Here is a 23951-nt window from a genome sequence, read left to right on the forward strand (position 1 = left end):
AACTTTAGGAAAAGAATTTTTCCACAGTCTGGCACAAATGGTCTGTCACATTGTGGCAAAAATTAATATTCTGTTCAAACTGCAAATGATCAATGCCAGAAACTGTTCTTTATAACAGTATTCCAGGAGGCAAATAACAAAAGATGCACCTTTTCAGCAATTTAGCAACAGAGGAAAGACAAATCAATGGATATTTAGGAACTGAACAAGTTCTGGGGGAAAAAATTCATTTGGGAAACTGAGGGATAAAAAACACATGTTGAGAGCAGCTTGCCCCATATGCCTACAGACTTCATTGAGACTGTCTGTGGAGTAAGACTATCCAAAATAAATGTGTAGTTGAAAATGGTCAGATAAATATATTATTTGGATGATGGAGTTGGCCAGTCCTGCAAGGCACTGGGGCCTGAAACATGTGTGCCCTTTGTCAGAGCTGGGAAATGCAAATGCAGGGCGATGTGAGGTGCTGCCCTGGGTTTTATAAAAGCTTGCAACATCTTTAATGCAGAGCTAAGCGAGAGCCTGTAATCCCTGTGCTGCGATGCAGCAATGTGCTCTCCCCTCGCAGGACAAGCCAACAGCTATGCAAGATCCTTTTATCAACATTCACAGGGCCGGAAAATAACTGTTCACAGTTTGATTCCCAACATTACCGAGTGAACCAAGAATTGCTCAGAGAACTGGCAGCTGAATACACACATAAAAGACAAAGGTTCTTCAGTGATATTTATTCTAGCCAAGTTTTAATATTTAAGGCTTACAGCAACTAACTCTTTACATAATCAAATGTAATTGTCTGATCCCAGTTGGTGATCAGCACATTCATCATCAACCAGGTCATTATTAATACACCAGTAATTAGAGGGAATAAAGGTGTGTGCTTTATAATGCTGGCTTAATACAATTCCACCGTACCTAATAAGACCACAGCTCCTTTTAAAATACAATTATTTTAACACTCAAATTATACATTTTTGTTACCACTACTAACAACTAACAATCACAGAGCCACACGATTTTAAAACAAATACTGAAATGTTTTTTTAGAGTCTTCAGTAAAAAGAATTTGGTCAATTAAAAGGAACCATGTTTTGCTTTAGAAATAATCTGACCCATAAGCAGTTCCCCAATCAAGCTATGATTTGAGAGAAAAGCTCGATTAAAATGCATGCAATTGACAGAATCAAATCGTAAACACTTACCTACATATACTACATACATTCTTCTTGCTCTACTGTAGGAGAGAAAGCGATATCTCAGGCACCACGGTGTGGTACTGCTTGGCAAATGCTACTGACTTTTTTTAATGGCGACAACTGTGTACACAAATTCTCAAAGTACCAGTTCTGTTTAAAGCCTTTCCTCACAAAGCAGTGCTGGTAAAGGACCGGTTCTATTAAATGTTTTGCAGTCTTTTACTTTAACAAGAGAAGAACTAAAGCTGTCATGGAGTGAGAATGATCCAGAATCCCTCAGGTTAGTGTTGGAACAGATTCTTCCCTGCACTATTTCTTTTACATCAGTGCAATTCCTCTGCTTTGATATCAGGCACACCACAATAAAATCCTTGCAGTGCAGTGAAGAATACAGTTCTTAATACCATTACATCAAACCTTTTGGTATACAAAGCATATCTAGTAGGAGATCAACACCTCACAGAAAATCCTGCTAAAACAGAACTTGGAGACTTTATCCTTGCAGGTACACAACACACTCCCAGGTGCAAAACACCTTAAATTTCTATGGGCGTCACTGGCTGTTTAGGGAACACAGTACCTTAAGCACAGCAACTTGCAGGGTAAGTCATCTGTAACATAAATTTCAAAACAAAAAGGCTTCAAAAACTAATGAATATGCTATAACCCCTGAGTGCTGGATTCACACACGATTCCTTGCTCTGTAGTGGAATTTTCTATTATTTTCCCTTATTTCATAGCCTATCAGTACCGATATGTAGTTGGATACATGCACTCAGAACTATCAAGGCTCTTGAAACAAATGTGGACATGAAAGCCAGCATGAGAAGGAGCTCTAGCTCCATGGAAGAGGTATGGCCATATAAATGAAAAGTAGTTGGTGTCACAGGAGGATCAGCCACTAGCAATGGTGCACTGCCAAAATCAGAATCAAAAAAAAAAGAATATGGGTGGGGGGAAATCACACACCAGTGGACATGACTGACACAGACAATACTGGGTGAGTTATATCAGACGATTTGAGAAAGCATGACCTTCTTCTTCATAGTAATAGTTTTACAACCATTTGTATAGCATGTTATCCACTAATCTCTACTCAAAATATTTACTACCTGGTAAAGCACTGCAGATAAGGCTGCTGTTTCTAAGCGCTTACTCTTAATGCACAAGATCCAGCTTACACAGCACATATTTCCTAGACTGTTCAATACCATAATGTTATCACTCTAGTCCACAAAAGGCCACAATGAGCCTTAAAGCAGGAAACTCCCCTCTTTCACTGGGTTTCATATATTTTTTTGCAGGGCTGTCTGATGTGTGTGACAGGGGTCTGTTTCAGTTCCTGATGGCATTATCACCACTTTGCTGCATTACCATAAAGCCCACAAGCTATTACCCACCATCACTCCTCCCAAATGTTATCACAGAGAATCATGCATTCACAAAACAGCATTAACTGTGTAGAATTAGAGTCCATTTAAACTGCAGCTGTTCCTTCACTCCTAAATAGGTTCTTAGATCAAAACTTCTCCCTGACTGGTCTCATTACCAAATGTCTCTTTCAACTGGGAAAAGAAAAAGATCACTTTAAAAAACTGAGTGTTTTACAGATAACGCTCCTTCCCTGTACTATGACAACCAGGTAAGTAACAGCAAAATGAAGGTGGGGTTTTTTTCCAAAATACAGTGGATGTTTTTAGCTTTCAAAATTGTGAGTTGAAATTATGCCTTCAAATCATCTCTGACAACAGAAGTGAACATGTAACTTTGATTTTCTATTTCTAGTTTATCTCATTTTCAGAATCTCAAGCTTCTATTATTTAAGGGAAATATTTTTTTTTTATTATTTTTAATGATAAAACTAACTCTGTAGTAAGGGCTTTATTTTAAATACAAAACCTAAATCCTGGATCTAATATACGTCCTGGTGGTTTTTTCAGCTCTAAACCCATGCCCTAGAAAAACCAATAACCCTATATTCTGCTATTATCAAAGAAAACATTGCTTATTATGTGCCATTTCCCTCTTTGCTTCTTTGCCTCTTTGTTACCGTCCATTGGAAGGACTCCAATCTGCGGGGAAAAAACACTCTCAAATCTAAACTGAAAAACCTAAATGCCAGGAAAAGGCACAATGTCTCTTTAAGAGTCAACAGTAAATTAACTTGCCCATAAGAGTGCAATAATTAGCAGTTAGTAGCTTATTAAAAGGATGGCAAAGGCCAAGCTGCCATCTGGGATCTCCAGTTTCTTGTGATTGTTATTATGTCAAGATGTGCAACTTGCATTAGCTTTCATGTCACTGTGCTTGCCCTTACTTTACATGTAAATTTTAATGAAAGATACAGCAGTTTAAAAATCAGACGTCCATCAAAAGTGCTATTAGTCTGCCTTTTACAAAGCATATGGCCCATTTCGCTACCTCTGCATCTCTACACACCACTGAATGCCTCAAATGAAGAAAATAGAAGGGGAAAAAAGCACCTTTCAATGGTATCAGTTAAACATTCTCCTTGGGCAGAGTGAAACCTGAGCCTCATCGAAAACAGGAGACTACAATACAGCAGACAACATTTTAGCCCCTGTTTACATACAACATGACCACGATGCGTTAACTCTCACAGGAATCATTCTTCTCAATAAAAATGAAAGCCAATGAAGAATCAGCTGTTTATTCACACCTTAGAAAGACACAGTTTTAAACTAAGGCAGAAAGAAAGCATGTAAGAAAAAAAATAAAATTACCTATAAATGACAAAATACTTAACACATTATTAAATATTTTATGCATACACATTATTTGTAAATACACATGCTCATATGCACAAACAAAAAATAATTTACCAGAAACATCATATCTAATGTCTACTTTGCCTGCCTTCATAAATGTATTACAGAGAGGTGTAAAAAGAGTAATGTTTATAAGACATCTATTCCTTTGTGTTAGCGGATACTCAACATTTAAGGGACTTCATTCACCAAAGTTCAGTAAATGTCACCACCTCTGGAACATAAAGAAACAAGATGAACGCCTTGCAGAAATGCAACCCAGTATCTTATATTTGAGATTCATGAACTATCAATCACGTCTAATTAGACTTATAAGAATTACATTAAAATATTTGTTTCTTCCCTACATAAAATGTGAAACAGCAACAAAAAATCACCTGCAAAAAATTATTCCAGAAGAATAACATCTACATTCAAGGGGCCTTGATTGTATCAAAGAGGTTTTACAGACTGGGTAATCAGCTAACCATAAAATAAAATGCTTTATTGTTTAAACAGTCATTAAACAGGAAAGTTAAAACTGAAAGTCCCCATCTTTATAATAATACAGGATTTTTTTCCCACCAAAAGGAAAACAAATCCAATACCACACATATTTTAAAAGTATTAAGGAAAGGACTGTAAGTGTACAAACCAAAACCATACAATATTTACATTTAATACCCTAATATTAAGGTATTTTACAGGGCAAAGCACAGCTTAGAAATTACTGCCGAGCCTGGCAAGATGAATGTAGTGTTGTTTTTCTCCTTGTATAATTAGATATTATAGAGCACAAATTACTTAATTTGTTACTGATGTTTTACTTCAACATTTGCATAAGCTCTTGGCCACTCAGATGGACTTACTCACATCTCTCTGAATCATAGAATCATTTAGGATGGTAAAGGCCTTTGAGATCATCAAGTCCAACTGTTAACCCAGCACTGCCAACCCCACCACCAAACCATGTCCCTAAGCGCCACATCTGCATGTCTTTTAAATACCTCCAGGGATGGTGACACAACCACCTCCCTGGGCAGCCTGTCCCAATGCCTGACCCACCCTTTCAGTGAAGAAATTTTTCCTAATACCCAATCTGAACCTCCCCTGGTGCAACTTGGGGCCATTTCCTCTTGTCCTGTTGCTTATTGTCTGGGAGAAGAGCAGGCTGTCAGGCAGCTGTAGGGAGCAATCAGGGCCCCCCTGAGCCTCCTCTTCTCCATGCTGAGCCCTCCCAGCTCCCTCAGCCACTCCTCTTAAAGACTTGTGCCCCAGCCCCACTGCCCATCTCTGGACACATGCCAGCACCTCAGTGTCACTCTTGCAGCGAGGGACCCAAAAGTGAACCCAGAGTTCAAGGTGCAGCCTCACCAGTGCCGAGCACAGGGGGACGATCCCTTCCCTAGTCCTGTTGGCCACACTATTTCTGACAGAAGGCAATACAAATCCTAATGGTATTACTGGTGAAAAAGAATTCAAAATTATTTTCCAGATCAGTAAGGTCCAGTCATTTCCTTCTATCCAAGCTCACAAATTCTATTTCATCTTTTCTGTGCCATTACCTTCTGGTCAATATTATTGAACAATTCAAAGAAATAACAACCTTACACTGCTCACTGAGAGCAATGCTGAACACTACAAGACTTAAAAGACATACCTGTGTTAAGAGCAGGTAGGACCAAGGGAGGTAATCTGACTGTGCAATGCTAAGAACTACATGAAGAATATGACAGTAGCCTTTGGTCTACATAACATTCATTTAAAAATGTCCCACCTGTGAAATACAGGAGTACTCTTTCACTTCACTCTGAGAATGGAGAAAACACCTGTTTCATGTGGAAAATGATGGTGCAGCTGTGAAGTTTTCCATCCTGAGCACTACTACTGATAGAGGGAAGGAGCCCAGTGCCTTAGAGAAGCAGCAGTCTGCAGACTGCACAGGCACTATGGAGGTGTCCTGTGCACACCCAGAAATCAGCTACACCTCACTGTCCTTCTTTGTGTCAGAAGGGATATTTGGGACTTTTCAGTTCTTTGGGTGAATCTTGGCCCACTAAATTCAATGTGAATTTTGCTACTGCCTTCAGGAAGGCACAGGACTTCCTTCAACAAAAACAGCAGAGTCCCACCAGGAATACAGCTCTGGATGCACAAACCTCAATAAAAGTCAGACCCAAACCAAGAGTGATGGCAAAACAAAACCCACTACATACGTAAGAGAATGGTGGAAGGTAGCAAAAAGGCAAATTATCATTTTGTTAACAAAGGCTGTCAAGAGAACAAATTATATGGAAGAACGTGACTACACATTAACTCCAATTCAATAGCAAATTAGAGTTGGATATTTATGATCTCCTTTGGTATCATTTACTTGTGGGGGAGTGTTAAGGAAATAAACTCAATATAATTGTTCCTTAATTGTCAATTCCTCTCCAGAAGAGAAGTCGTATTCAGCAATTCATGCCAAAGTAAATAAAAGTCCTCCCTGCTCATCATACATTTACCTCATCTCTGTGACCAGTTCCATATGCCTAACAAAAACACAAACAATGCATATATACTCAGTTCAGGTTAAAATGCAAGTGGCACCCAGGTGCTCTTTTGTATCGCGACTACTCTAGCCATTACCCCACAACACCTATAAATGCATCTTCTACAGCTTTCCAGGAACTTATAAAAAAAATAATAATTAAAGTCTCCTAAACTTTTTAAAAAGGATAGATGCAGAAGAAGCCTATTTACTACAGTGGAAGCAACTAATGAAAGACTTGTTTCAGATGATGAATGAAGGCCACAGACTGCAATACATTGTGAAGACGTATCATGGCATCAGCTACGTCACATCCTTTGGCTACATATGTGGCATGAGACAGAGCGGCTGCCAGTTTTTACTATAAACTACAAGAATGCCAAAAATACGAACCTTCCAAGTACAATCACTGAGGCATCTGGTACCATCTTCTCCGTGAGCTGAAGGCCACATGTGGGTTCAAAATTACACCACTTGAGCCCTCTGAAGGTAATACCATTTTTCATACAGAGTGACGGGTCTCTGATGAAGTCACTTGCTTTAAATAGAGCTAAAAACTACACATGGCTGGGAAGTGAAACAATATTTTCACTCAATAAACTAAATTTCAGTGCATATGAATTAATTGTGGACTACATATTATGATCCTCCTTCCTATAGGCTCCACGGGAAGTTTTGCTTTGGAAAACACTTTCAGCTTAGTCCTGCGGCACAAATGCCACCAAAGAAAAGGAAGGAGCAAAAAGAGTTAACATCACACCATACAAGACTTGCCCTGCTCTACAGTGACCCTTAAAGCACACTAAGCCATAGATCAGCTAACTCAATTACTGCCAGCTGTGTAGAGGCAGAGGAACATTTTGTATGGTCTACTTAGAGCTTTAGGTTCTTGCATATCTTACAGTGTATATATGTGATTATTATGTTCTGATGTTCACCTCTTCCTAAGAATATAGCTTTGAGTACAGCTTATGTATTATCCTCCACCAACCAACTTTGGATAGAAAAGCTGTGAAATTGATTATTGGAATTTTTCAACCACAAAACAGAACAAATAATATTGATTACATGATGTACCCCATCACAGAGAATCCAACAATACAAACTTGTCAGAAGAAGGCAAGACATCAGAAAGAGGAATCATACAAAGGGAAAGTATTGAATATGCCACTGTGCTCCCCAGAATTCAGGTATTACAGGAGGAGCGATCAATGGGCAGAGACTGCTTGTGCTTGTGCTTCTGCCTCAAAGGAAAGTTATTGTGAACAAACCCTCTGAGCTCTCGTATCATCACAAATTCATAGTAGTACAATTAGTCATTTCACCCCCCAATGTCTTATTGGCATGAACACAGCCAACATCCTCCGATGTGTTCAAATAATGCTGACCAACAGATCAGATCCTTCAGCATTATTTGTTGAAAAGAAGTAAGCTTCAACATACTAAAACCTTTTACTCTGCCTCATTGGAAAATAGGACAGAGAAATAGATTTTCCCCAAGCAGTGTTTATAATTTATCAATTAATCTTCACCCTTCCCTCCAGTCCAAGTGGAGACTCACAGCAGGTTTGCAGCATTTTGCCTTTTTGACAGTTTTGATTAGGGATGGATGACTGCCCTCTGCATGCTAAAGTAGGTGTGAACTGGGAAAGAGCAAGCTGGCGCCCCAGAGCAGCCTCGCATGCCCTGTGCTGCACCGAGCTGCAAGGGAAGCGGACCTCTCTGTTTAGCAGTGCTGATCACTTCTGCTTCCTCCGCAGCTTTTTGCAACTCAAATTCTCTTTGGAAGGCACCTTTGCACTAACAGAGAGGATGGGAAGCAGAGCTGGAGGGAGAAGTGATAGCTCAAAAGATCCCCATCATTGAAGGATACTGGACAAACCCAGGTCCTCCTTCCACCAACACCAGTACCAAAATTCCCAGCAGTGGCATCCCTCCAACCTCTCCAGTGCAAAAGAGCCAGCAGTACCAGCTCACTGGCCTCTAGCTCTGTCTTTGACTGAGCTGACAGTCCCTTTGCAGGCCAGTGCCACCAGCTACAGACAGCCTGACACTGTGCAGCCCATACTTAGTGTGACCAGGGAGAAAATGACATCTGTTCTGAAGGCCTCAAAGTGTTCTGAAAGTACTTGATAAATATTTCTTCCGTAATCCAATACAAAACAAAAGATTCTTAAGAGACTTAAGTTCCAATATGAACCATATTCATTAAAACACAATTTGTCCATTGACAAACAAACATTTTACAAGCAATGAAGTCTTAGAAAGGATGCAATCTCTACCTTTACTTCTACCTACAGACAGGAAGGTGTGCGTCCAGTTAAGAGGAGGAACAAGGGTGTCCATCACGGAGGAGGCAAAAGAGAAGAGAAGGAGGAAGCACAAAAACCAGAAAATTATGTCACTGGACATACTTAGAAAAACAAGAAAATAAGCATATTTCTGTAGCAGCCAAACCCCACAAAACACAATGTCAAGCAAAAAATGAGAGAGACACCACAAAAGCACAAAACAGGGCTTAAACAACTGACAGTACAACCACCAACTGCCTGGTTAAGCCCTTTGGCTTTAATTTGATTTTCTACTGAAAAATGCATCCTCCTCATGCAATAGCACACCAGTGATATGCCTCATTCCACATCAAATGCAAAACAGCAAGGGAAACAACAGAGTAGGACAGAAAAAAAATAAATCTCATGGTAATATATTTGCTAAACACATTTCACCTACCAGAGCTAATGTATTTGTATGTAATGTTGACATTGCATATTTACTCACATATATACATTTACATATTTTATATCCATCATATTTTTATAGAGAGTAAATATTTATCAAAAGGGAATATCTGTGAATTTGTTGGCAAGAAAAGAGAAGCCACTGTTCCCTGATGCATCATGGATAAATAAGGGTGGCTAAAGTTGCCAGAAGCCAATAGTTTTCACATTTTTTTGCCAGGCAAGGGAGTATAGAAAATGGTGATGACAATCATGCAGGCCTGAATAGGTCATGCAAGTCTTCACGGGTTGCAGCTTGTAACTTCAATGGCCAAGTGCATCTGTTATTATAATCCATTGCTAAATCACGGACTGAAAGTGCCCATGAAAGTTCACTGTCCTGATCACCCCCAATGTGCTGTCACCCTTCCTCTACCAATGGCTTGCCATACTCAGTTGCACCCTGAGCAACCGGGACATGCTGAAGGGACCTGTCTGCTGGATGCTCCTTCAACATGACCTCCAAACCACAACCCCAGCTGAAGAGTAAGGGGGATAGAGAAGGAGCTCAACGCTTCCCAGAGCTTAGCCAGACACTCCACATGCCAAATACCGTGGTCTTGACATACACTCTTAAAGAGCCCTGTTTTCCTACCTCTCCTACCATAAAGGGATGCTAAGCAGTACAGAAACTGAAGAGTGAGCCCCAACTTCACTTCTGATTGTTTCCTAACCTTTCATGACCTCAGAGCAGACATTTGGAATGTTTGAGCTCTGCCTAGGTTGGATGAAGAACCCATGGAGAGCTTATGGGTAAGGATTAAGGAGCAGGCTAGCTTGGGTGACACCGTTGTGGGTGTTTACTATAGGCCACCTGATCAGGAAGAAGTAGTTGATGAGGGCTTCTACAGACAATTGGAGGTAGCCTCATGATCACAGGCCCTAGTTCTCATAGGGGACATCAACCACCCTGATATCTGCTGAAAAGACAACACAGCTAGGCGCACATGGTCCAGGAGGTTCCTGCACACCACTGATGATAACTTTTTGATGGAGTTGGTGGAGAAGCCAACAAGGCGAGGTGTGCTGCTGGACCTTGTACTCACAAACAAAGAAGGACTGGTTAGGGATGCGAAGACTGGGGGCAGCCTTGGCTGCAGTGACACTGAGATGGTGGAGTTCAGGATCCTGCATGGAGGAAGCAGGGCAGTAAGTAGGATTGCAACTTTGGACATCAGGAGAGCTAACTCTAGCCTCTTCAAGGACCTACTTGGAGGAATCCCATGTGTTAGGGCTCTAGAAGGTAGGGGTGTCCAAGCAAGCTGGTTAATATTCAAGCATCACTTCCTCCAAATTCAAGATAGGTGCATCCCCATGAGTAAGAAATCAAGCAAAGGGGGCAGGAGACCTGCATGGATGACCAAGAAGTTTCTCAAAAAACTCAAACAGAAGAAGGAAGTTTACAGAACATGGAAAAAAGGACAGGCCACTTGGGAGGAATATAGGAACGCTGTCAGAGTATGCAGGGGTGTGGTGAGGAAGGCCAAGGTCCATTCGGAATTAAATGGCAAGGGGTATCAAGGACAAAAAGACGGGCTTCTTCAAGTACATCAATAGCAAAAGGATGACTAGGGAAAATGTGGGCCCACTGCTGAACAAGATGGGTGTCCTGGTGACAAAGGACACAGAGAAGGCAGAGTTACTGAATGCCTTCTTTGCTTCACTCATCACTGCCAAGGCTGGCCCTCAGGAATGCTGGACCCTGAAGGCAAGAGAGAGTCTGGAGAAAGGAAGATTTTCCATTGTTTGAGGAGGAATGGGTTTGAGATCATTTAAGCAAACTTAACACCCACAAACCCATGGGCCCTGATAGGATGCACCCCCAAATGCTGAGGGAACTGGCAGATGTTATTGCTAAGCTACTCTCCATCATCTTTGAAAGGTCATAGAGAACTGGAGAGGTGCTTGGAGATTGGAGGAAAGCCACTGTCATTCCAGTTTTCAAAAAGGGCAAGGAGGAGGACCCAGGAAACTACAGGCTGGTCAGCTTCACCTCCACCCCTGGAAAAGTGATGGAAGCTCATCCTGGATGTCATCTCTAAGCATGTGGAGGTTATCAGGAGCAGTCAACATGGATTCACCAAGGGGAAATCATGCCTGACCAACCTAATAGCCTTGCATGATGGAATGACTGGCTGGGTACATGGGAGAGCGGTGGATGTTGGCTACCTTGACCTCAGCAAGGCTTCACAGGTAAGCTCAGGAAGTGCGGGTTAGATGAGGGGATGATGAGGTGGATCAAAAACCAGCTGAATGGCAGAGCTCAAAGGGTTGTGATCAGTGGAGGCCTGCAGCTAGTGATGCTCCCCAAGGGTCAGTACTGGGTCCATCCTTGTTCAACTTATTCATCAATGACCTGGATGAAAGGACAGGTGCACTCTCAGCAAGGTTGACGATGATACAAAACCGGGAGCAGTGGCTGGTACCCCAGAGGCTGCGCTGCCATCCAGCGAGACCTGGGCAGGCTGGAGACGTGGGCAGAGAGGGACCTCATGGAGTTCAGCAGAGGCAAGTGTAAGGTCCTGCCCCTGGGGAGGAACAACCATGTGCACCAGTACGGGCTGGGGGGGGACTGGCTGGGAGGCAGCTCTGCAGAAAAGGACCTGGGAGTTCTGGTGGGCAACAAGTTGCCCAGGAGCCAGCAGTGTGCCCTGGTGGCCAAGGAGGCCAGTGGGACCCTGGGGGGCATTAGGAGGAGTGTGGCCAGCAGGTCGAGGGAGGTGATCCTGCCCCTCTACTCTGCCCTGGGGAGGCTTCATCCGGAGTGCTGTGTCCAGTGCCCGGCTCCCCAGTTTCAGAGAGACAGGGAGCTACTGGAGAGGGTCCGACAAAGTGCTACGAAGGCAATGAGGGGACTGGAGTGTCTGTGTTATAAGGAAAGGCTGAGGGAGCTGGGCCTGTTCAGCCTGGAGAAGAAAAGACTGAGAGGATGGGGCCAGGCTCTTTTCAGCGGTGCCCAGCGACAGGACAAGGGGCAACGGGCACAAACTGCAGCACAGGAGGTTCTGTCTAAAGATGAGGAAAGACTTCTGTGCTCTGAGGATAGCAGAGCACTGGGACAAGCTGCCCAGAGAGGCTGTGGAGGCTCCTTCTCTGGAGACATTCATAACCCACCTGGACACAACTGTGTGCAACTTGCTCTAGGAGAACCTGCTTGAGGCAGGGGTTGGACTAGATGATCTCCAGAGGTCCCTTCCAACCCTGACCAGTCTGTGATTCTGTGGTCTGCCTTGAACCTAAGGTCCTAAGCCTCTCTGCATTTCACTGAGATACACAGAAACTATGTCTTTTTTATTCAAGCACCTAATTACTCTTGAGCCTTCATAGGGACTACATTCTACCTTACTGACTCTTTGGACTGTCTAACCTCAGTGTTCACTTAATGGCAATAACACTATTGTGTACATCTAGTCTAGGGAAGCCTCATCAGGCTTTGAAGTAAAAACTCACATTTTCTCCCCACAGACAAAACAGTTGGTCAGGTCTTCCCAGTGCACCATGGGCACTCACCTTGTATTAAGCCTTCAACCATTTCACTCCTGATTCGCAAGACTAGAATGCATCACCAGCACTGCTAACTCCTCCCTGCGTACCCATGTCAGCAAGATGCTGACACTGTCAGAGGAAAACAGAATCATCCCTCTCCTCACCTCGTCTCTTCTCACCAGCTTCTTGCTCCAGCCCCCTTGTGGGGGCTCCACACCCCCACACCCAGGGCAAAATGGGACTAATGATCCTATCTTGTCACAGCCAATGGACCTGTAACACAGCCTAGGCTAACACAGCCTAGGCTGAGATATTAAATGTGAACTCTGATACAGGCCTAGAGCCCATTTGTAGCCCCCCTGAGGTTAGCCCTGTTCTTTTTCTCAACCATTTTGCTCTGTGCATATTTGAACATTTTAAATTGCAGACACAGGACATACAGGTCATTATATGCAATTTTCCTCAGGATTCATAATGAGTTAGGATCATGCCATAAGGGCTATTAACATATTTTTTGTAATAATTGGACTCTTTAAAGACCAACATCAAGGTCTACATTTGCTAGGCTGAAGTGGGAGTTATTACAGCGGGAACAACAAGAAAGAAATGGCAAGCTAAAATAGTTGGTGGGCTGCATGGAAAGGGGAAGCGTACCTCTTCTACTGTCCATGGAATCAATTCATGCTCCCTCCTGGGCACCCGAGTCCCAGGCTGACAAGTAGCCATGTCTCATGGGACACAGAGGCAAAAATGCAAATGGCTTGACTGGCACCCAGTAGACTTAGTTGCTTTTGTCATGCAAAGCCCAGCTCAGAAAAGCAGCAGGGACAAAGCTTTTTCATGATCAGTGACTGAAACAAAGAGAAAGTCAAAGGACTTACCTTGTTCACCCATCATCAGGTGTGAGAGGCCTTTGAGAGAGAGAAAGAGAGAGAGAGAGTAAGAAAAAAAGAACAAAACAGAAAAAGCAATACCCATGCACACTCCTTGCAGTCCAATACCTCTCAGGATTGGAGCTCGCATACTTGAACTAGATCAAGTATGGGTGTAGCACACGGGGCACAGACATATGCAGGTGCTGCTTTCCACACTGAGCAGGAAAGCATCTGTCACAGGTAGAATAAACCTGCTCGTAATTGCAGAACAGTGTTTGAGGTTCCTCAGATCTCTTGGGGAGCGACTCCAGAGGCACTACACACCAGTATGGCTAAATGGGTAGGAAAGCCAATGTCTGCAAAGGGGCTCTGCCGGGAGCATTTGCTCCTCTGCAGAGCTATAGAAATAACTTCTCCTCAGCTCAAGATTTAAAGTTCAAGACTATAATGGTCAGTGAAAGGGAGGCCATGATCTCACCACATTTGCTTCAGTTGAAATATCTGGACTAAATGCATACACAAACAAAGCTATCCTCATTCTTGAACATTGTGGCTTCAGCATGCATTTTTAGGAGTCGACCAACACTGCTCACACATACTAATTAGACACCAGTACACCAGACCTGGCAAGAACAAAAACCATTATCAGTAACCTATTTTGAATATTACTCCATTTCCGCTCTGGGAAGAACTGGAGATTTGACTTCTGAGGACAGCATGCTCCTTTATGGCTCTATAGCTAAAGCTACTCTTTGGTCTTGTAATACAAGGTGAAGCCAGAAAGCAGAGCAGGTCCCCTCAGCAGTGACAGTCACCGTCAGCTCTGTAGATGGGGTGGTCACTTGGGCTGCTCCAGCCTCTGTCTGATAACTCTTTCTGGCATAAACCTTGTTTTGTTTCAAATAAAATCCATTTCTAGCCCCAAATTTCAAATATGTTTGTTGTACAAAAGTACTCATACAGATTATTATTTAGATACTACTGTATATATATTCACGCCCAACCCATTAAGCATCAACTGATGCATTAGTTAGTTTTGTGACACATGATATCACAGAACTAACATAACAAAAATCAAGTCCTACCCACTCAAGCCATGAGTGACCCCTTTCGGACTTGGTTCCCTGACTAAGCTTGATTCGTTCTCCACATCTCCTACCTCTCACAGCACTTAGTATGCCAGCGATTTTGATACACGCATACACACACCCTCACACCCCACACCCCCTATCTTAAGTCAGTTTATTAATCAAACAGGGCTGTGATTTTTTTAATTTCATGGAGACTGAGAGGGCAAATGAATTTATTAGAATGCAATTTTTCAACAAGCAGCATGCTGAGTTTGAATTTGTTTCTCTCTCTTTTGTATTTTTTCTTTGCGTCTGCTGGAGAAATCTAAAATCCAGATCATCCCAAGAATATGTTCACCCACAGAGAACTCCAAGCCAGATAAGGGGATTAATAATTGTACAGTCTAAGGAATGCAGATATCTTAATGTTCTTGAAGATTATTGTGGCTTTAGAAAAATAATCAGAAACACAACATAGGTTTAGATTATTTTCGGGTTTTTAGCTATAAATAAATATAGCAGATTTGATACTGTAGGACGTATTTCTGGTCTAAATTAGAAGACATAATTTAACTGAATCATTTTGCTCTGCTAGTAGAGTGGGTTTAATTTGTGTCTGTATTTATGGCCACTGACCCCATCATTCTTGATAGGCAAAACTTAGGTCTGACCAAATGGGCACTTGAAAGTCACTCTAAAGGGCACTGTAAGAGATGAGAAGACAGAAGTACAGTTGTTAGGACCTACAAAGCACAGACACCCTGTCGTAATGGTGAAAAAGGAGAAAAAGCAAGAAGGTGGCAGTATGATATGAAGCTGAAGCTGGCCAAACAGGGAGGGGACGTCACACCCAGAGCCAAGACAGAGCTCCCAAGCCCTCAGCCCTTCTACATCACGGGGAAGGAAAGCCATAGCTAAGAGGCACAGCTCCAACGGGTGCAGCTGCCAGGGATGGCAGGGGCCTTGTCCACTTGGGGAGACAGGACACTGACAAAGAGAAACCTCCAGTGGGGGTTCAAAGCAAGAGCCTGCGTTAGACACCCTGAATCACACTGTAAGGAGACCCCTTCTCTCTCCACCAGCTACAGATGAGCTATAAAACCTCAAAATGCCAGGAATATCAACACTTCTTTTGTCCTTACCTCCAGAAGACCAACGCTGTGCACAGGCACATCAGCCTGGCACAGCACAAAACCCTTCACGTGCAGTCCAGGACAGAGTGCACCCCCCAGCTGTACCCACCATTCTGGCCCCTGGTTTGGCCTTGGTTCAAATGCCTGCAAAAGACAGTTTCCCTAAGAAATGCTCTTTCTGCTTCCTGACAAACGTGAAATACAACACCAGCTGTGGTATTGTATGTATCTCTTGATCTCCTAGTCCTAACTGGACAATGGAAGTAGGTAGATTAATGAAAAATAATGTCCTTCCCCAAAATGCTACTTTTTCCCTTTTAAAACAGGAGAAAAAAAAAAAAAAAAAAAAAAAAAGGAGGGTGGACTTGGAGATATAGCAAAAAAACAGTATTATCTTTTAAGCTGTCCATTGACACAGACCCTTATTTTAACAAAGAGAACACTAACAGAATTCCAGATTCATTATTAGATAGAATAATATAAATAATGCAATAACATATCAGCTTTTCTCATCTGAAGATTTTCCTCCCTTGCAATTTAAAGTAGGAGTGAAAATGAGTGTATTTATCTCTAACAAAATGTCATTAACAACCAAAACCTTCAACCATTCAGATCTAAAATCTGTGACATTTGCAGCATTTGTAACAAAGGCCCCAAATTAGTCACAGTAAAAGCAACATGGAAAACATGAACTGACATCATTGTCTCACCTTTGCATCAGTTTCAAGACATGACAAGACACTAAAACAGTTTTCAAATCATAAAAATCAAAGTCATCCCAAGGTGGCATGGGGCAGCACCTGCTGTTGGACTAAGATAAAATAAGAAGGCATCCAACAAAGCAATGCAAGAGGTGTGAAAATTGTTCAGACCTGCAAACTAGACTAGATTTTGCCAGAACAGGGGGGACACCTATCACCATGCTATTTGGGCATCAACCATAAAGGCCAGCAAAGCTTTCAGCAGGCTCAGGACACCAAATAAATTCATCAGGCCCCAAAGCATGTTATTCACATATACAACCACTGTTTGTGCCAATAGCCATCCCATTCCAGGGAAATCCTGTAAGAGGATCTGAGTTTCCACCTACATCCAGGTTAAACATGCTTTCCTTTCAATCTTAGATTTGTTCAACAAGAAACCCTGATTAAAGCCTCAGGGCTGCAAACCCAGCCAGTGTAGAACTGGGAAAAGGTTGACACAAACCTGCATGAGCCACAATGGTCAAGGGATTGTGTGCTTTTTCTCAGCCAATCTAGTCATTCTTCTAATAGTCTACTGGCTGGGCACAACTGCTGCCCAACAGAAACAGTGGGTAGCAAGCGCACTGGAAAAAGTTTAGGAAAACCTCAGGATAAATAGCTTATCTGCCTGCAAAAAAAAATTATGTCAAAGTCAGGAATCTGGTGACTTGCTATTCCTCAACTTCAGACGAGAGTGACAGTGAGGACAATCACATGGCTTCGGAAGAAGGCCCTCAACAGGGTTTTGAGATGATAATAATAAGCATCTGTTTGTGCTTAGCCTCTGGAGCCCCAGCTTCTTCAGACTTTCAGCAGTAATGAGAAGAGAAAGTGGTCTGCTTCTTCAGAACATTGGTTTGTTATTAAAATAATATGTCCATTGCTGAGGGCAGACAGACACGTAAACTCTGCTCTCTGGCCATGATTTATGCCTGCCACAACTGACTCTTCCTATTTAGGTCTGGAAGTTTTTTTGGTATTTCTTTCACCTACTACCAAATCAGTATTATTTTCTTAAAGGTTAATATTAATCTCCCTTGATTTCAAAGTAACATTCCAAAGAACTACATTTTTTTAAAAAAACTGTGAACAATCTGCTTTCTGTATCAAAACAGTAAAATTAAGTGGCTTTAATTGTATGAAGTACCAAGGGACAACACTGGATTTCTTATGAAGCTAGGGCATTTTTAAAAGTACCTCAGAGTACAATGATAGGAAAGAGCAATGTAGTTAAACAGCAGTCCTCATCTTTAAGGATTTTCCGGGGGTAATTTTCAGGGTGGAGGAGAAAATGAAGGAAACCTTGGAGGCAGTTTGATCCTCACCCCCCAGCACCACATTTGGGTACTTAGTGTTTAAAATGGAAAAATAAAGCCACAAAACCTAAGAAGGTGGGGAGAGTACAAAGCACAGCTGAGAGTGACAACTGATTGCTGCAACAAAGGAAGATGGACTCCTTCATCTAGTTAATTATAGCTTGTCCTGTGCTAGTGGGCCTGTGCTCTGGGGGTGTGCATGTGTGCGTGGGTGTGCATGCACTGCTGAATTGCTCTGTTGAGGCAGGCAGCCTCAGTATTTTCCTTTTAATGATGCTGCCAGATGATTAGCCAAAAAGCGGTTAATGAATGAGAAGAGAGACTGCCAGGCAGCGGCAGCAGCCCAGCTCTCCCCAGGACAGGCCTGCCCACAGAGGATCCTTTCCTGGGAATCAGGCTCCATGACCCCTTCAAACAATAACAGGGTAGCTCCAATGCCCAAGGCAGGACATCATGCCCTCTGGTCCAGGATACACAGATATACATGCAAATCCTTTATGGCAGAGCTGAAGAAAGAAATCATGCAAACCAGGGATTCTTACAAAAATGAAATTACATCTACTATAGAGAAGAGCACTCTTATGAGTAATGGAGTCTGTTATTTACACCTCCTTTCCTAACTTCCTAAAACTAGTAATTCCTTAAAAAACAGGCTTTTTTTCTCCTCTGAGCCTCCTCCCCAGCTCCATCAGCAGTTCCCTTTTCTAGTTCAGGAGGAGAGCTGACAAGTCCTTCGTTTCCCATGTGGTCCTTCTTAAAACAGGGATCTTGAGTCTTTCTATAACCCACAGACCAAGGAACACTCCCTTAGAGTCCCCATGTACCAAAATGAGGGCAATCCAGCAGGGCCAAAGGATAGGACTTGGAGAAAGGAGCAAAATCCTTGTCTGGAGAGATGTGAAGAATGAATGACGAGGAAAAATCATTCTGAGGCCCAGTTCAGATCTTTTACCTGCTTAGACAGGTCAGTTTTGCCAAGAGGATGACCTGATTCCCTGGCTGCTGGCATACATGGTGCCTGTTTTTTTCTAACTGGGCAAGGCAGTAGCACAGGCTGGGGATCAGTCATTTTTGTTCAATTCAACCATGATATGCACAACAGCCAAGGGGCTCCTCGCAGGCCCCGCGGTGAGGCCAGACGGGAGTGTAGTTTTGTTATTGTAGCCGGAGGCCACCTTCCAATCCAATTACACACAACAGCTGTGCTAGCTCCTCTTTTCCATCCCCTTCACTTCCTCTGCTATGTAATTCCAGGATAGGTTTTGTCATTATCGGGGGCAGTAAGTCAAGGGTGAGTGGCACCTACTCTGAGCAACCAAAGGAATAAGAGCATGAGCTAGAAGCCAAAAAGTCATTTACCCCAATATCTATGGGCAGAAATAGTGATCAAGCCCTACTATTTCCTTTCCCCCGTGGCAGAAACAGCATTCTGACATTGCACGTGACATGTTCCTACAACTGTTCACATAGGGAAGCTACAAACATGTCGGTGTTTGAAAGCATGAAATTAAACATGCAGGTGTTCACAAAGGTGGGCACACACACAACAGAACATGTGCAGGTAGCAAGACCTGAGGGTGAATGTATCTTATGGCTGACCCATAAGATGTGTATGATCACTGCAAATCAGAGCAGCTGGTCAAGTAGGTGCACAAGGTGGGAAAAGAACTGTTAGGCATGGAATAGAATTCTTCAGCTTGGAAAAGACATCTCTGATGATATATATTATAGAGGTAAAATACCACATGAACAGGTAATAAATTTTTTTCTGATTTGTCACAACACAAGGAGCAGGATTCGCTGAATGAAATTCTCAAGTAATAGGTGTAAAAACAAGTGAAAGTACTTCCCACATCTGAATGATTGAACAACGGGACTTGTTATCACAGGATAATGTGGAGTTAAAAAATGTAAGTGGATTAAAAAAAAAAAAGAAAAAAGACTGGAGATGTCCAAAGAAAATGCACCACCATGATCTGGATGCAGTATCAGGTCAGAAAGTCCTTAAAACAGTGACTACCAGAAACCACAAAGGTATATCAGGAGAAGACCACTGCTAATTTAGTTTCTTAAACTTCTTCCAAAGCATCTGCTTTCATCAAAAGACACTTCTGGGCTAAATGAATTCTTGCTCTGACCCCAGTGATCACTACTGCCATACTGTTGCAAATGGGCATGCACAGAGCTGAAAAACATTCACATTTCAGTACAAGAGAATCCAATTTGGGAACAGTGCCTGTGCCAAAGGCATGCAAGAATGACAACAACAGTGGCACCAATGAAGAAGAACATTAAGCCTGTACAAACTGGTTTCAAACCCCTGTATGAGTGGCACTGAAGATATGGCATGGCTGGATTCTTACTGAGAACCTAGTACCTTCGGCAAGTAAGAGACTTCAGATGGACTGAAATACAATTCACACATTTTCATGCCCAAAAAGCAGAGTTCAGCTTCAAGGAAGCAGAAACCAGCATACAGGTACTGCTTAAATGACCCTTTGACATGGAGTTAGGGACCCAGACTAAAGCAGCAGCCCTGATGTGAAGAAGGGAAAGAAGCATTAAAAGATGGAGTTTGAAAGATTAAAGATCTGGATCAAAAAAGTGCTACTACACTTGTGCCTTCAAGGATCTCCGTATCCTTATGAAGGAGTTGTTCAGGCAAACAAGGACTAATTTTTCCTCAGGGCCCCAGCTAACTAGGTCATTTCTACTGGGTTGTGTCCATTCAGTTACATGCAGACTCTAGTCAGCAGTAAAATCATGACAGCAAAATACCCAGATCTTCACCTCTTAGCCTCCTCTCCATGAACATCTGAAGATCTCTCCCACAAAGGGGATAAGCATGGCACAAATAGGAAAAGCACTATTTAAACGCCAGCACTCCCCAGGTATCAGTTCCAGGCACTATAATATCATGGAGCTATATTTAGTTCTTTCTCCTGCATATATTCTTCCACTATAAAAAAAGTAAATGAGACAGGAGCATATCACTTGCTCCTTGATCTACTGGTCTTTCCCCAACAATTTGTCCTTCAGAACCTAGAACACTGGCAAAGAGAAGGTGCAAAGAAAGAGGCAGATATTGTGCAGAGATGACAGAGGCATCCATTCTGGTCTGTGCTGCACACCGCTCCCCAGCCAAGACACTTAACCTCTGTAATAAGGCTCTTAACCTCCCTAATGTCCATCCCAAGAGCTCTAAGCATGTTGTGAAGGTGAGGTGGTAGCTATAACTCCAAGGGGAAAACTGAAGCACTGAAAGAAGTTATTTCTCCTCTATATGGCACAGAAAGTGAGCCAGCTGCATACAGACAGCAACAGTCCCAACTGCAGGGCTCTGCTCTAAATATTTGACTTTGCTGCTTACAATGTGGTGGTGTTATTTTGAGAGCAGGGACATAACATTTGCAGGGCAAATGGGCTAACATCTGACCGACTCCTTTTGATTTGTGAAATAAACCAGATGGAATTTTCAGTTGGCTCTTGAAGGGAGTGGAAATACCAGCCCCTGCTGCTGGAGTCCCCCTTCTTCACAAGCAGAGACCTCGCACCCAGGGAAGGCTCATACTACAGATTTCTGTTTACTTTGAACAAGATCAACCTCTTTGCACCTTGCAGGAACTGCATCCAGCAGAGCCCTGTGGTCCCCACTGCTGCCAGCACCAGCCTATTCACAGCTACCTTCTCTTACTGGGGAATTAGTTCTAACCAGTCTATTCAACAATAAAAAAATACTCGGTTAATCAATGGGCTCTTTACAGCCCTTCTGCTGCCTGTGGGTAAAGACTTACCACTAGCTCATAAAATCACTAATTTGTCTTGCAAACAGTGAATGGTTAAAGTAACTATTTAGACAGGGGCCTGGGGCTCTGTCCTCACAATACAGATAGCTGGATGGCCAAATAGGAAGAAAGCCTCTGCACAGCCAGGCTGAGTGGAAGTGCACACCCAAACCCTTCTGGTGGTCCTCGTCGCCGCCCAGGCATGCAGCAACACCAGCGTCCTCCCCAGGGTCAGCTGGGCAGAGGGATTAGTCTGCTTAGGAGTAAACAGTAGCAGAGCCCAATAATGAGGTGCGGGTAACTGTCAGACTGAAAACACAGATGACTGCAAGAGCATGTGGAAAAGAGCATTCACGTGCAACTAGAAATCCACATGAAAAAATACACAACAGTTCTGAGAACAAGAACACATGTATGAGCAACAGGGTGAATAAAAAAAGCACATTCAAGCATATCAATTATGAGAAGAATTGAGCAGCAGGGCAGAAGAGCCCATTCAGAGAGCAGAAGGATGGACAGCTCCAGGGCGCCTACAGTAACACCAATAGTCCTGTCCTGGTTGTGCCACCTCTGCTTGGGCCCCTACTAGTGATGCAGTTGCTTCCTGCACACTGTCCAGGCCTTGGAGATGGCTCTGATGCTGGCTGAGGCAACACTCATTTGTGGCATAATATCATGAGTCCTGCTGACAGAGCAGTCAGGTCATGCCTTCCCAGTTTAACCATCCTCCTCGGCCACAGACACCAACAGTTTCAAGACATGGTGGAGAGACTTGTGACCCCAAGCCCTTGGTGCACGTCCTGTCAGATCCAGCCAAGATGAAAGGAGACAGAAGCTCCTGGGCAACTCAGACTGGGGCAGAGGAAGTACATGTTCAGCCCCATGGGTCACTGAAAAGATTCAGTGTTATGGTTGACAGAGCCTTTCTTTCCAAGGCATGCCAGCCAACATATGCCATTTGGCCACCTCCGTCCCCATTGCTGCCAGCTGAGATGTGCACAGAATGCAAAGGACCTCAGCAGAATAAAAAGGGGCTGATGAGAGAAGCCAAAAGGCTAAACATGCAGGGAAATTACCCGAATGACTGGCCCTCACTGTGTCTCTCTGAAGTGTTTCAAAAATCTGATTATCCAAGTGTAGAAAATAAGCAAATTGAATTAAGAACTCATTCCAGGTCCAGGTCGGGTTTAGCAAAAGTTATGCAGAAAGATGAGAAGGAAAAGCGCCTCAATTCTCCCATCATCCCACTCCAGCCACGGCAATGCCAGCTGCTTCCCTGGGCTCTCATTTCCATTTCACATAATGATAAACCAGGTGGAGCTGCCTGAGCATGAGGTAAAAATTAGTTTCTTAAGCTTCATTGGCAACAGGATGTGGACCACAGCGCAAGGTGGTCTAGTTCAATCAACCCTTGTAGCTGAAGCTGGAGGACTTGGATCCCTTCTGCAAAGAGACCGCAATCGGGGGAGCAAGGTTTGGAGTTCTCTGTGGTAAAATACTTGCTTGTGGAAGAACTCCCCAAATAAGCACATAAAACACACATTCTTTTTTCCTTTTAAATGAATCATTTGTGTTCTGTTGGGAATTAGAGTTTTGATACCTAAATAAGATCACACGATCACATTCAGCCAGAAAAATACTCCGTGGTTTTTAAAACCTAAAATAAAACAACAACAAAAAACTCCTTTGTTAGTGGAAATGAAACCCAACAGGTTATCAGTGGGACTAGCTAATGGGGTAGACTGCAGTAGGAGAAGGAAAATGACTAAACTAGGTTTGTATGCCAGACTACACACAGATGAATTAGAAATAAACTGTATATAATGCAATGTTCAATGCCAGGTAATTAGCCATACAAGCAACAATTTCTAACGTAATTTTCATTCAGAAAACATCCCTTTAACTGACCAACACAATGTAATCTCTGGAGAGGGAAGTTTGTAACCTTTGTTGCTATGAACCCCTTCTTTTAGCGAAGATTTTGCAATCCAGACCCTCTGATGTCCAGTATGAAGATTTGTTCTGTACACTCTCAGGAAGTAGGACGAGGAAGTGCCCCTGGTAACCACCCACCACCACTCCTTAAAGAGCCACATTTCAGCTCAGCAAAAACAACACTTACCTGGAATATGATTGACATCTGTTGAGGTGTTTTCATGGCAAGCAGAAGGCAGAAAAGGGGGAGGGAGGGAGGGAGAGAGAGAGAGAAAGAGAAGAGAAAAAAGCCATTAGAGATGCACACAGCAACTCAGTATCCTTGCATGGAAAT

General features: G+C 43.0%; 1 protein-coding gene across 21 annotated transcripts in view; it reads right to left on the reverse strand.

The window, feature by feature from the left end:
* Window positions 1-23951, reverse strand: part of NRXN3 (neurexin 3) — a 1022200-nt gene that overhangs the window by 913743 nt on the left and 84506 nt on the right. For all 21 annotated transcript variants that reach the window (XM_056346632.1, XM_056346622.1, XM_056346630.1 and 18 more), the window contains exons 3-4: window positions 23805-23822; window positions 13642-13671 (exon numbers count right to left, since the gene is read on the reverse strand). In XM_056346632.1, the coding sequence (XP_056202607.1) occupies window positions 13642-13671; window positions 23805-23822 (48 nt within the window). The remainder of the gene's footprint in view (window positions 1-13641; window positions 13672-23804; window positions 23823-23951) is intronic.

Source organism: Falco biarmicus, chromosome 7, assembly GCF_023638135.1.
Source record: "Falco biarmicus isolate bFalBia1 chromosome 7, bFalBia1.pri, whole genome shotgun sequence".
In the NCBI taxonomy this organism is placed as follows: domain Eukaryota; kingdom Metazoa; phylum Chordata; class Aves; order Falconiformes; family Falconidae; genus Falco; species Falco biarmicus.